Genomic DNA, 12,566 nt, shown 5'->3' with positions numbered 1-12,566 from the left:
GGGTCTTGCTCTTGTTCAGGCTGGTCTCGAACTCCTGACCTTGAGGGATCCTCCCGCCTCGGCCTCCCAGAGTGCTAGGATTACAGGCGTGAGCCATTGCGCCCGGCCTTCTCATTCAACTTTGACTGTCATTTTTCTGAATGTCTTTTTTAGCTTTTGTTTTAACTAGTGGTTCTTGAATTTTGTTACGATTCTAGAGCCAATTTACTGTCAGCAATTTCTAAAACACCTGTAAATACCATGTGGCTGAAGAGCCACTTGCAGCTTTACAGCTTGTCTGTGAATCGTTGTTTTAAAATGATAGCTGTCAGTTTGGTGTATTTTGGATTTCGAATGATGAAAAATCAAATTTAGAGCATCAGAATCTAAACTATGTAAGTAAACATCTGAAATTTTCTGTAGATGTGATTGAAACTTCCGTGGAAAAAGATACAATAATATTTAGGCTAACTGGCTCATTTAGGAAATGAAGAAGTTCCAATTTAAGTAATTTTTTGGTGAGGTCACGGTTATAACCCATTTATGTGGAAACTTCAGATTTATGAACTCTCTTGGAAGTTTGGTGAAGAAGACCACCCCCTATGGTTTAACCAGTACTTTGAACAAGAAAAGGTCTTATAAACATTGCAGTGAGTTTAGCAAAGCACTGTAAAGTGAGGAACCTTTCTCCAAAAGTTCCCGGGGCGGAGAGCAGCTTTAGAATTTCCTAAGGAACGCCAAACGTTTCCAGAGCATCCTAGGTCAGAGATGTGAGCAGGCTAGCACAAAGGGAAAAGTGTGCTAGAAAGACCTTGCCAAAGAAAGTAAGTTTAAGAAAGAAATAAGAAAAATGAAAATAAAATGTTGCCCTGGATCGGTCACCTGACAGAACATCTGGATTTGAGACTTGGTCATCTTAAGTTTCTATAGGCTAAAAGCTACGGAAGTTCTTAGGAAATTAGGTAAGTGGGTAAAATATTTTTAGTTAACCTAACTGGATATTTCTACAAATTCTTTATGCAAATGGTCTTTGAGTGGGGTTTAGTCATTGAGAATGTTTGCAGTTATTCTGAGACTCTGTGGTGGGTACATAGATTTATTGCATTAGTCCTTGTTACCTTTTATGTCCTAAATACACCTAGTACATTTTTAAAAATACATTTGCCATAAATTATGACTATCCTTGCTATTTCAGAAAGGCAGTTTGGGGTTGCAGAGCTATTCTTATGAACAGTGTCTTTCTGTCTCACTTTCTATTTCTGCTTGTGCCAGCAGTTTCTAAAATGCTAATTGCATTGGAGTCTGGGTACTATTTAGCCAAAACGATTCTATCGCTTGCTTGCTTATTTGGTGAGAGAGAGTATACTTGCCTAATGTGCAGTCTTTCTTCATATTTCAGTCTGATAGTGGAGGAGCCTTTAAAGGTTTTAAAGGTTTGGTTGTACCTTCTGGAGGAGGAGGGTTTTCTGCATTTGGTAGTAGCACTGGAGGGAAGCCTCTAGAAGGACTGTCAAATGGAAACAGCACAACTATCACCCCTCCCTTCACCAGTGCAAAGGTGGCAACAGAGACCAAGGCAGCCTTTGGTAAGTAGGTTCCCCTCTCCCACTCACATCTATTTAAGTGTAATCTAGGAAAAATAACTTTGCAAAGAGGTTTTTCTTGAACCTACCCCCTGAGTCCTGGGACTGTGTGAGCAAGAACAGGGTAATAATGAAAAGGATGGAACTTGAGGGGGATGTTGGCTGTCACAGAGTGAGTGAGTAGAGCACAGGCTTTTGAGCCGAAAGAGACCTAGGTTTTGTTCTCAGCGCTGCCAATTACCAGTTGTGTGACAGTGGTGAAATTCCTTAACCTCTCAGCCTCAGAATCTTCACCTGTGAAAGAGACTGACCCTCAGAATTGACCTGAAAGTCAGAGGAGAAAAGGGAGCACTGCGTAGACCCTCCGTGAAGGCTTCTCTTCCTGCCCACTCACTGATTATGCGTGTACCAAGGGCTTTCTGTGCGCCTTACACAAAAATGCCTGCCAGGGACTCAGATGACATTGTCCCTGGTCAAGGGCCTTCCAGGCTAGCTTTGTTCTGGCACAGGATGTGTTGATTGCCTGATCCTGGATTGCAGGAGTTAGTCAGAAGCTCTTGGAATTAGCAACAGAGAATGGGATCATGGATTAAAATCTTGGAAATGATCCTGACTGGTTGGACGGTATTTAGCTCATTATTCAAAAAGTGTATATTATTGGATTTTAATTCGGCAGAGTGTTTAATGTGGTTTAAAATAAGCATTTTCTGTTAAGGTTTTAATTATAGTTGTCTCTCGGTATCCTTAGGGACTGGTTCCAGGACCCTTTCCAATGCTCGGTTCCTGCAGTTGGCCCAGCAGAACCCCCAGATAGGAGAAGTCAGCATTCTGTATCCACTGGTTATGCGTCCCATCAACGCTGTGTTTTAGATCTGCAGTTGATTGAATCTACAGATCAGGAACCTGCAGATAGGGAGGTTGACTGTACTTTGATACTGTTCATCCCAACAACTTTGGGTATTAAGTCTTATGCTTAACCTAATACTCTGACAGTTCTGTTTGAAATAGTTATCTTTTTGAAGGAAAAGATTATTTCTTGAACACAGACTTCTTGAGCTATCACAAAAATAGGATACAATAAAAGCAGAAAATAGGAAGACAGTGATATAAAAATCTAGACGGTTTAATCAAATCATCTTCTGTAAATAAATTCTTCAATCTTTAATTTCCTATAGGTTCTATTGCTGCAAATGGCCCTACCACCTTGGTTGATAAAAAGATTTCAAATCCCAAAACTAATGGCGACAGTCAGCAGCCTTCCTCCTCTGGCCTTGCTTCTAGCAAAGCCTGTGCCAGCAACACCTATAACAAGCAGTTGGCTGCCTTGAACTTCTCTGTCCGGGACTGGATAGTGAAGCACGTGAATGCAAACCCACTCTGTGACCTGACACCCATCTTTAAAGACTATGAGAAATATTTAGCAAACATTGAACAGCAACATGGAAACAGTGACAGTAATAATTCTCAAAGTGAAACTAACAAGACGTTGCTTGAAATGCAATCTCCTTCCCTATGTGGTTCAACAAAATTACAGCAAGAGTCAGCATTTTTGTTCCCTGACAACAAAGCTGAAGATACATCTGAAAAGAAGACTGAGGTTGTGTCTGAAAAGAAAATGGACCCATCACTAGGAGCAACAAGTGCCTCATTTAATTTTGGCAAGAAAATTGATAGCTCTGTTTTGGGCTCACTAAGCTCTGGCCCCCTGGCTGGATTTTCATTTTCCTCTGGAAACACCAGTTTGTTTGGCAAAGATACTACCCAGAGTAAACCAGTTTCTTTACCACTTTCCACTAAAACACTGGAGAGCCAAGCAGAAAGTGGCAGTAATGAATGCAAAGGTAAATATTGTTCTAGATTTGTGTAAGTTTTGTATGTAGTGGGAAAAGCTAGACTTGATTTGGGCTGGATCTGGATTTGCGTCGTGACTCCATCATTCCCTCAGTGGTGATCCAGGATGAAGTGATTAGCTTCTCTGAGCCTCAGTTTCCTTATTTGTAAAATGGAATAAGACCTATTTCGTGGGGTTGTTACAAGAATTAATATTAAACATAAAATGAAGAATATGGAAATATCTGACAGGGGTTTTTTTTGAAAAATATCAAACACATGGCTTTGATACATTAAAAGTAGCAAATTAAAACCATTTTTTGAGATCGAGTGGGCGCAGTGGTAGTGGCCCATGCCTTTAATCCCAGCACTCTGGGAGGCTGAGGCAGGAGGATTGCTTGAGGCGTAGAGATCAAGACCAGCCTGGGCAAGATAGAAAGACCCCATCTCTTAAAAAAAAAAAAAAAAAGTTAGCCAGGCGTGGTAGGGCGTGCTTGTAGTCCCAGCTACTCGGGAGGCTGAGGCAGGAGGGTCACTTGAGTCCAGGAGTTGGAGGCTGCAGTGAGTTATGATGACACCACTGCACTCCAGCCTGGGCAACAGTGAGACTCTAAAAAAAATAAAATAAAAATAATTTTTTTGAAAATTGTGTTTTAGGAAAGATCATTATGAATGTCCCCTGAATTGATTTATATTTAGGGGATTTGGTTATAAATAAAGTCATGTGGCCAAACAATATTTGACTATAAATTTAAAAGACTTTTCATAGCCATAAGGAACAGTGTTTCCCCTATGGGTCTGGTGTACCACCTTTCCAGGAGGACAGCAGTGGTGTCTTGAGTGACATGTCTGCCATATGTATTGTCAGTGGCCCAAGCCAGGCGAAACATCTGGGCCTCAGTCCCAGCCCCTCCACTCCCTTCGTTCTTGGCTCTAAGAAGTGGGGTGATGTTACAAGGCCTCTTCCTCTTGTGGTGGTTGTGAACAAATGATGTCTGTAAAGACACCTACTTGGAAGCAGGTAACAGTGCACTGCTCAAGAATTAACCTTACTGAGCCTCAGGAAAGACAACTGCAGTTTGTCCGTTTGCCACTGAAATACTCTGTTTTTCTACCTGGAGCTAGACGTCCCTTACTGTTCTATCTTGCCCCACCTTCAGGTCTGTCCTCTGGCTAGGGCCCTCAAGGGCAAAGGGTAGGATAAGAGTATTCCCTTTTATTTCTTCTCTGCCTCCCCAAGATTAGACATATGGAGTCTTCCGTGATCCTAAGGCTGTCACAGGACACAGTGACATTGCATTTGAATTGAGCCCCAATGGATGTAGGATGCCTCTCAGCAAACACCTACTGTTTATCTCAAGGTTACCACATTTCATGCATCAGAAAGACGTGGGAGTTTGTTAAAATAACCAGTGTCTGGGCCCACCCTGGAGAGCCTAACTCGTGAATCCTGGGAGCTTCATTTTTTTAAATCTCCTGAGGACATTCCAGGGCACATTGGCCTTAATACGGCACCATCTTACAATTTAAATGTGACCTAATTGGTTGAATACCAGAATTGTTTTTCTTAAACAGAAGTGCTATTTATGCTGCTTTCTCTTTAAGAGGATCCCTTATATTTGCATTTAAATAGTGGCCTAGGTCTCCCCCTTGTTTGGGCACTGCAGAGGGTCAGTGGGCTACCTCTGGTTTCAGAGCTGTGAGCTATGTGGCAACTCATAACAAAGCTTTTAAGTTATTTACACCTGACTTTGGGATGATTTCTCTTAACAGCTTGCCCTACAAAAAACATTTATTTTTTCCCATCTTTGGGCATTGCTGATATCGGTTATTCCTTGAGATGTTGTGGATATGGTCACGGGAACATTTGGAGATAAAGGTATTAGAAGCCCTTCTGAGGTTTAATTTTCCAGTGGGTAATCTGAATATAAATAATTGGGTGTTGAATGATTATTTTTCTGTAAATGTCATAAGTAAGGACATTTTTTCATTCTAGGGCTTTCTATAAATTGGAAGTTTAGAATTGAAAAATAAGTTCCCATCAAAAATTTGTTTTTCACAAAATAATTAAAATCCAGCAGATATTTCCCTCACCCCCACCCCCCAAAATTAGATGTGCATTTTTAGTCTCTGTATCCACTGACGTGGAATGTTCAGGTTGAGGTTTAGGATGGTAGGTAACGAACTTCGATCACTTTTTCAAGCTCTTGATTTGAATCTTACTGAGTTGGTGTCATTTTTGTATAAGGTGAAGATGAAGAAGAGAATGAGGAACCACCCAAAGTAGTAGTTACTGAAGTAAAAGAAGAAGATGCTTTTTACTCCAAAAAGTAAGTAGTAATCCCTGAAATGGATGCTGCTGGCCTGGAGAATGTGGGCTTAGCGTTGTCCTCGTGGAACTTTACTGAGCATCCAGTCCTGGGGCCGAGCCGTGCCTGCTCTGAAATGGAACAGGAAGAATTCTTGCCCTGCTTACTTAAAAACCAGTTCTAGAAATTCCTGCTTGGTGTATCTTAGTCTTTTCTGTGATTTTAGCTTTTTAAAAGTGCTTTAGAGACAGGCTTTTCTGTGATTTTCCTGACCTCATCTTATAGTTCTCTCCTTTCTTTTTCTCCTTCTCTTCCCTCATCCTTCCCACACAAAGAAAATCTCCTAGTTGCTGATTTCAGGTTTTGTTGTACTTCTCTTAATCTGGGAGCATCTCTGACCCCTTCCGAGAGACCTGGTTGGCCTTTCTAGATTTTCTCACAACCAAAAAGTTATACACAGTAACCATCCCTTCCTGCTAAGGATGTATAAAAACTATATTTCCTCCAGTAACGAGAGCTTTTGTTTTGTATTTGTTTTTAAATGAGAACTGCTTCTTTCAGAAGAAAGGGCAAAGGAAAACTTGAATTATCTTTCTCTCTATTAAAGGAGGTTACTTTTTACAAAGATATTTAGTGAAAAATATCTGTGCCATTTCAGAAGCTTTCAGGATACTTCTTCAATATAAAAATTTCATTCAGAATAATGAGTCAGCAGTTTTGAATATAACAAGTTGCTACATCCTGTGGTATTCCCAGGTGCTATTTTATTTTTGAGAACTTTTCGAAGAGGCCAACAGGCCGGGATGGTGGCTCATGCCTGTAATCCTGGCACTCTGGGAGGGCGAGGCGGGAGGATCACTTGAGCTCGGGAGTTTGAGACCAGCCTGAGCAAGAGCAAGACCCCGTCTCTGTTAAAAATAAAAAAATAAGCCGGGCGTGGTGGCGAGCGTCTGTAGTCCCAGCTACTTGGGAGGCTGAGGCAAGACATCACTTGAGCCCAGGAGTTTGAGGTTGCTGTGAGCTAGGTCGACGCCACCACATTCTAGCCCAGGTGACAGAGCGAGACTCTGTCTCAAAGAAATAAATAAATAAAAGAGGCCAGCAATTCCTTTTGCTTGTTTTTAAATTGAATGACTTAGATGATAAAAAGGAGTGACTCTGACTTGGCGAGTTTTTTTTTTTCTAGTTAAATCAGATGAGCAGTGGTTTTGTGTTATTAATAACCTAAGATATAGCATGGGAGGCTGGGAAGACATTTAATTACTTTAGCTTTAGTTAGGCCCTGCCCAAGAATGTTTTCCAAATTTATTTCAACATCTTGGGCAATCAAAAATTGAAGGAGCCTTTAGGAGAATTTTTAAAATAAGAAATAGGGAAAAAAATTGAGGTGGCGGAGGTACAGGACGAGTGTTTACCCTGTATTTGTTCCTGACCTCAGAGGAGCAGAGCAGGGAAGGAGAGATGTTCAGCTGTGATTTTTGACTCACTCAAGAAAACACTGTTTCAGAAAGTGTTATAAAAGGTTTCATAGAGCCAACTGTTTAATTTGAAAAAATGGGGAGGGATTCTAGAATGTATACGCAGATTTTCTTATTGTGCTTTTTGCCCAGACCCAGTCAATTTGGATGAATAAAAGATTTATCCTGAAGCTTCCTGTGTTCTCATTTAATGCAAATTTTCCACACAAGTGTGAGAGTAGTTAGGAAACTGTGTGACTTGGTTTGTGCTTGAATGCCTGATCATACCTGTTATCTTTTGCCATAGGTGTAAACTATTTTACAAGAAAGACAATGAATTTAAAGAGAAAGGTGTAGGTACCCTGCATTTAAAACCTACAGCGAACCAGAAGACACAGCTTTTGGTGCGGGCAGACACCAGTTTAGGTGGGTACCTTTTTTCAAGTGGCACAAGGTGACCATAATCACATCATACATAAAAGCCTTTATCTTATCTTGCTGACTCAGTCATTGAGATTTTCAAGTTTATTAATGTGTATTTTGGAATAGAACAGAGATCATCCAGGCCGGATTCATCGTATATTTACTGATTATAGATTTAGTTTCGAGTACCAGGATAATAGTAAGAAAATGTAGATGTGTTAAAAGCTATAACCAAAATGTTTTTCATTTTCTTTTGTAATAAAAATGTGACTAAGAAGCTTTAGATTAATTAGATGGTTTAACAAATATCCGAGGATAATTAACCATTTAAAGGAATCCTTTTTTATTTTTTATTAGCCAGTCAAATTTAGCAGTGAGGGGTTGTGTACCAACTTTAGTGACACTAATGTTAGTAAGTTCTGATAACCCACCACCATCACACCGGCCTAAAGGAATCCTTTTTTATATAGCAAGCAATCACTAAGGTATTGCTGTCCAACCCGACCCCACCCCCAGTTTTGCCCGTAAGACAGTCCAGTGAAAGGAGACTAGTAGCCGGAGGATGAGGAGGGCGGGCCTAAGATGAAGTGGTCAGTGGTGGTGGACTGCGGCAGGCTGTGTTGCAGAAAGAAGCTCCTGGGAGATGTGTTTTTCCCCCATGGGCTTCACTAATCTGTAATAATATCACGGTGAAGTTACTCTTTCCCAATGAGCTGTGCTTGCCTCTGTGACAGAGGTTCAGTGTTTGTGTGACAGTGAGGACTCTGGGCTGCACCAGTGTGTTCTCTCTTCGGTGCAAGAACGGTGTGCAGGCCGGGCGCGGTGGCTCACGCCTGTAATCCTAGCACTCTGGGAGGCCGAGGCAGGTGGATCGCTCAAGGTCAGGAGTTCAAGACCAGCCTGAGCAAGAGCGAGACCCGTCTCTACTAAAAATAGAAAGAAATTATCTGGACAACTAAAAATATATATATAGAAAAACTTAGCCGGGCATGGTGGCGCGTGCCTGTAGTCCCAGCTTCTCGGGAGGCTGAGGCAGGAGGATCGCTTGAGCCCAGGAGTGTGAGGTTGCTGTGAGCTAGGCTGACACCCCAGCACTCTAGCCCGGGCAACAGAGCCAGACTCTGTCTCAAAAAAAAAAAAAAGAACAGTGTGCAGAGGGCTGGCGGTTCTGAGGGGGCTGCATGAGGGCAGGAGGAAGGGCAGAGGTCTCACAGTCCTCCGTCAGGGACACTGCTGGCGTCCGTTGGGGAACAGTGCCTGATTTTGTGATATTCCTGATGGCTCCCAATTTTAGATCCATTAAGCATAAGTTGCTTCAATATTTTATGTTTAGCGTATTGTAGACTCCTTTCATGGCGCTAGAGTTCATATAACCTTGATGTATTTTTTCCTTTGTGTAAATGCAGGCAACATATTGCTGAATGTTCTGATTCCACCCAATATGCCATGTACCCGAACAGGGAAAAATAACGTCCTTATTGTCTGTGTTCCAAATCCACCTGTCGATGAGAAGAATGCTGCTACCCCGGTCACCATGTTAATTCGGGTAAAAACTAGCGAGGATGCAGATGAGTTGCACAAAATTTTACTGGAGAAAAAAGATGCCTGAACACGTGAGATCAACGAGAAATTGTTGCCAAGTTGCTGCTTCCCCCACCGCCCCTTAAACTCAGTCAGTTTTTCTTCTCTTTGACATTCTAAGAACTTATAGATAACTTAAAACTTTTGTGAGGAAGATTAATATGGCCAATAAAACCTTTAAATAGTAAGTGTCAAGAAACTGTATTCTCCCTTCTTAAGAACTGTCTAATGTGTAAAATACATTTCAGTGAAATTTTTGGAAGATTTTTTAAAGTTCATTTGTTTATTAAACTAACCATAAGTGATTTCTTAAAGGACTGAAATCAGGGTATCGATTAGCTTTCCCAAAGGCTCTTGCGACCCACGGCTGTTCTGGTCTGTTGCCGCCGCAGGCGAGGCTTTCCGATGGCCACGTTCAAGCTGCGTCCAGAGAGAAACTTGCCTGGATGGTTCTTAACCTCTCCTGTGGGCTTGACTGATTTGCGAGACGAGCACTCTTAACCAAATGAACCGTGCTGCCGTGCTGTGACAGACGTGTGTGCGTTTTGCTTTGTTAAGTTTTATTTTTAAGCTGAGATGTGAGTACGAGATGTTCACCTTCGGCATTAGAGTCACGAGTCTATTGTTCGCAGACATTGGCCTTTACCCCTGTGGGCTGCTTTAGTATAATTCAGGAACTGCTTTTTCATTTGGAAAGGAAATGAATAGCTTGTTGAGGAGTTGCTTAGTTTTGTAGATTTGGGTTTGTAGTTTTATTCATGAGGTGCTGTTACTTCTTTATCCCCATAAAGACAAAATTAAGATAGAGGGGGGCTTGCCAGGAATGGGTTTTAAAAGCACAAATTTGGTAGCTTACCATTTTTAGACCATGGACAGTAAACCCATAAAAGAAACTTGAGTCAAAGTGAAACCATATTAGAAAAGGAAGATAATGATGCTTATGGTCCTTTGTACCATGATGGCGTATAGAAAAGCTGCCTGTTAAGTACATAGGAATTTTGATTACACACGAGCCATGTGAATTCACTAGGAAACGTGTAATAAGGTGATGGAAGAGAAAATTGAGTGTGTAAATTTTGCTTTTAACTTTAGACAGCAGTATATTATACATTTGATATCTGCAATATCCATTTACTTTTTTACAAGTAAGATATTCGGTATGTCCATTTGGAAGGGAGCCTGGTTATGCACAAGGATATCCCTGTCACTTCTCCAGAGCTGTCAGGTGACGACCGCTAGCATTCTTTGAAGACTCTGGGCACATGAATCAGATGCAGAATTTAATGTTTAAATTTCTACTTTCATTTCTCATGAATCATCTGAAACTGGTAACTAGCTTATCTTACTTAAAGGCTCAGGTTCGGGGCCCAAGGGCTCAGCCTTGCATATTCTGATCTTCGGTGCATGAGGTGTTCTGACTTAGAGGAGCAGTCAGAATAATTGTGGATGGTACAGTTGCTTTTTTAAAACTACAACCTTTAGGTGTAAAATGGGGGTCAGTTTTATGGTCAAATATGGTTAACTCTTCAGTACATGGGTGTGGTATTTGGGCCAGCGTTTATCGTGAGATTCTTGTTCTACTTTCATTTTTTTGGTTCCAGTGAGAATTTGGCCCAGTGTAAATACATGCAGAGAGAGGTGTGCTTGCACTGCTGTGGGATGTGGTCAAACTTTTAGCTATACTATGCGACCTAGGGAGGAAGTGATAATTATTTTCATATTTACTTTTTAGAATTGAGAACGTTTGTGAGTTTTTGTTACAGATGATTTATAGTAAACATGTGGTTGTACCCAATTCACATCAGGTTTATCCAACTTTTAAAAAGATGAAGAGGAAATAAGGGGAACAAATTCCAGTACATTGCAGCGTAGCCACACACGCTCCCGGGGTGCCAGCTTGGAATCGTAAACTCCAGGCGTCTTTAGGAACACTTCAGCGTTGATGCAGTATTTTGTTATTGTCTGCATGTGTAATGGAATGTTTACAAAAAATGGCATGAAAAGATCATGATTGGATTACCTTTTAGCTGCCCTTCCCATAAAAATAGTTTATATATTTTTAAATTAGTGGATATGTGTGGCTTTCTTTTTTTCTAACATTCCCAGCAAATTTTGCTGCTAAGACTATCACTGTTAAAGTGAAAATTACAGGGAAAAATGTGATGTGTATACCATAACTCAAAATGTGATATTTTCTTAAAATCACTCTTTTGTGCTTTAGGAACTTGTTGGTCTCCATTTTAATTATGTATTAGTATAAAAGAACCTAAGTATATGTGGATTTTATTGTAAAATCTAACCCCTGGAGGGCTTACCTATTTTTCCCCACTGTGTTAACAGCTAATTCTGACCTGTGGGTTATTTTAGTTTGATTTGTTTTTAACAAAATATTAGAAATTAGGCTTAAAAATGTTTAATGTGGACTGAAATTTTCATCTTTAGTTTGAGAATCCATAAATTGTATCATATATGTGGCCTAAAGTAAGGTGTGTATTTTTTTTGTTAATTCTAAAATTGCTTTGCATCTTGACAAATAACTAAGTATCCCAGTGGCCTTTTTTTTAAACTGATGTATCCATCCATCTCATCCTTTCGTGCATTCCCAGTAAGCAAAAAATTTGTTGTGCCGTCTTCATTATTAGAATTACAGACTAAAATCATGTCCAGTTTTTAAAGTTTAGGTTGTGTTTTCCATGGAAGGACAAGTCTGGCCATTCAGGGACTGATTGTTCTTTAAGAGGATTGTTCTGTTTTACAGTTTCAATTCTAAATCACATTTTAATATGCTGCATGCCAAAAAGTGTCTACCTCTTCTGGGTAGAGGAAAAAAAACTAATATGCTACCTTACTGTTCGAGTTCAAATCAAGTTTTCACTGAGAGAGTCTTTTTGGTAAAGTTAAACAAGTCGTTTGTTTTTGAGCATTTGTCATTTATTCTGATATTTCAGAAGACTTAAAATGCAGGCGTGATGGTTTGAAGGCTTTGCAAACTCCCAAACCCAGGTCTTCTCATTCGGGAGGTGGGGACTAACTGATCTGTCCTGTGGGGTGTGCAGATGATAGTGGGAAGCTCACCCAAACTGGCCTCTTCCAATGCAGCGTTCTGAACACAGGGCCACTGTACATTCTTGGCCAGTAGCAATCACAGTTAAAGACTAAGGACTCTCTGTTTGATGCAGACACAACTGTAAAACTTAGCAATCAAATGGATAAATTGTTTGTTTTTATTTTAAGTAAGAAGTTGTTTTCTAAAACTAAAATACTTGAATCGTCGGACAATATAATCTCAGTTTGTATCAGATTTTGAATGCTCCCACTGAGAAAATGTAACAATCCATGAAATGTGAATAAATGGAAAGTAAACAAAATCACGGTGTTTGGCAATTTTATGTTCCTCTGTGATG

At 40.5% G+C, this 12,566-nt stretch overlaps 1 protein-coding gene across 1 annotated transcript in view; it reads left to right on the top strand.

Moving 5' to 3' along the window:
* Nucleotides 1-11,962, top strand: part of NUP50 (nucleoporin 50kDa) — a 25,012-nt gene extending 13,050 nt beyond the window's left edge. Inside the window, exons 3-7 of the mRNA XM_012659781.1 lie at nt 1,361-1,565; nt 2,738-3,403; nt 5,641-5,722; nt 7,466-7,584; nt 8,988-11,962. Of these exons, the coding sequence (XP_012515235.1) occupies nt 1,361-1,565; nt 2,738-3,403; nt 5,641-5,722; nt 7,466-7,584; nt 8,988-9,190 (1,275 nt within the window). The 3' untranslated portion in view covers nt 9,191-11,962. The remainder of the gene's footprint in view (nt 1-1,360; nt 1,566-2,737; nt 3,404-5,640; nt 5,723-7,465; nt 7,585-8,987) is intronic.
* The last annotated feature ends 604 nt before the right edge of the window (nt 11,963-12,566 follow it).

Source organism: Propithecus coquereli, unplaced genomic scaffold, assembly GCF_000956105.1.
Source record: "Propithecus coquereli isolate 6110/MARCELLA unplaced genomic scaffold, Pcoq_1.0 Scaffold633, whole genome shotgun sequence".
Classification (NCBI taxonomy): domain Eukaryota; kingdom Metazoa; phylum Chordata; class Mammalia; order Primates; family Indriidae; genus Propithecus; species Propithecus coquereli.
Note: the sequence above shows the minus strand (reverse complement) of the source record. Positions and strands in the feature narration are given on the sequence as shown.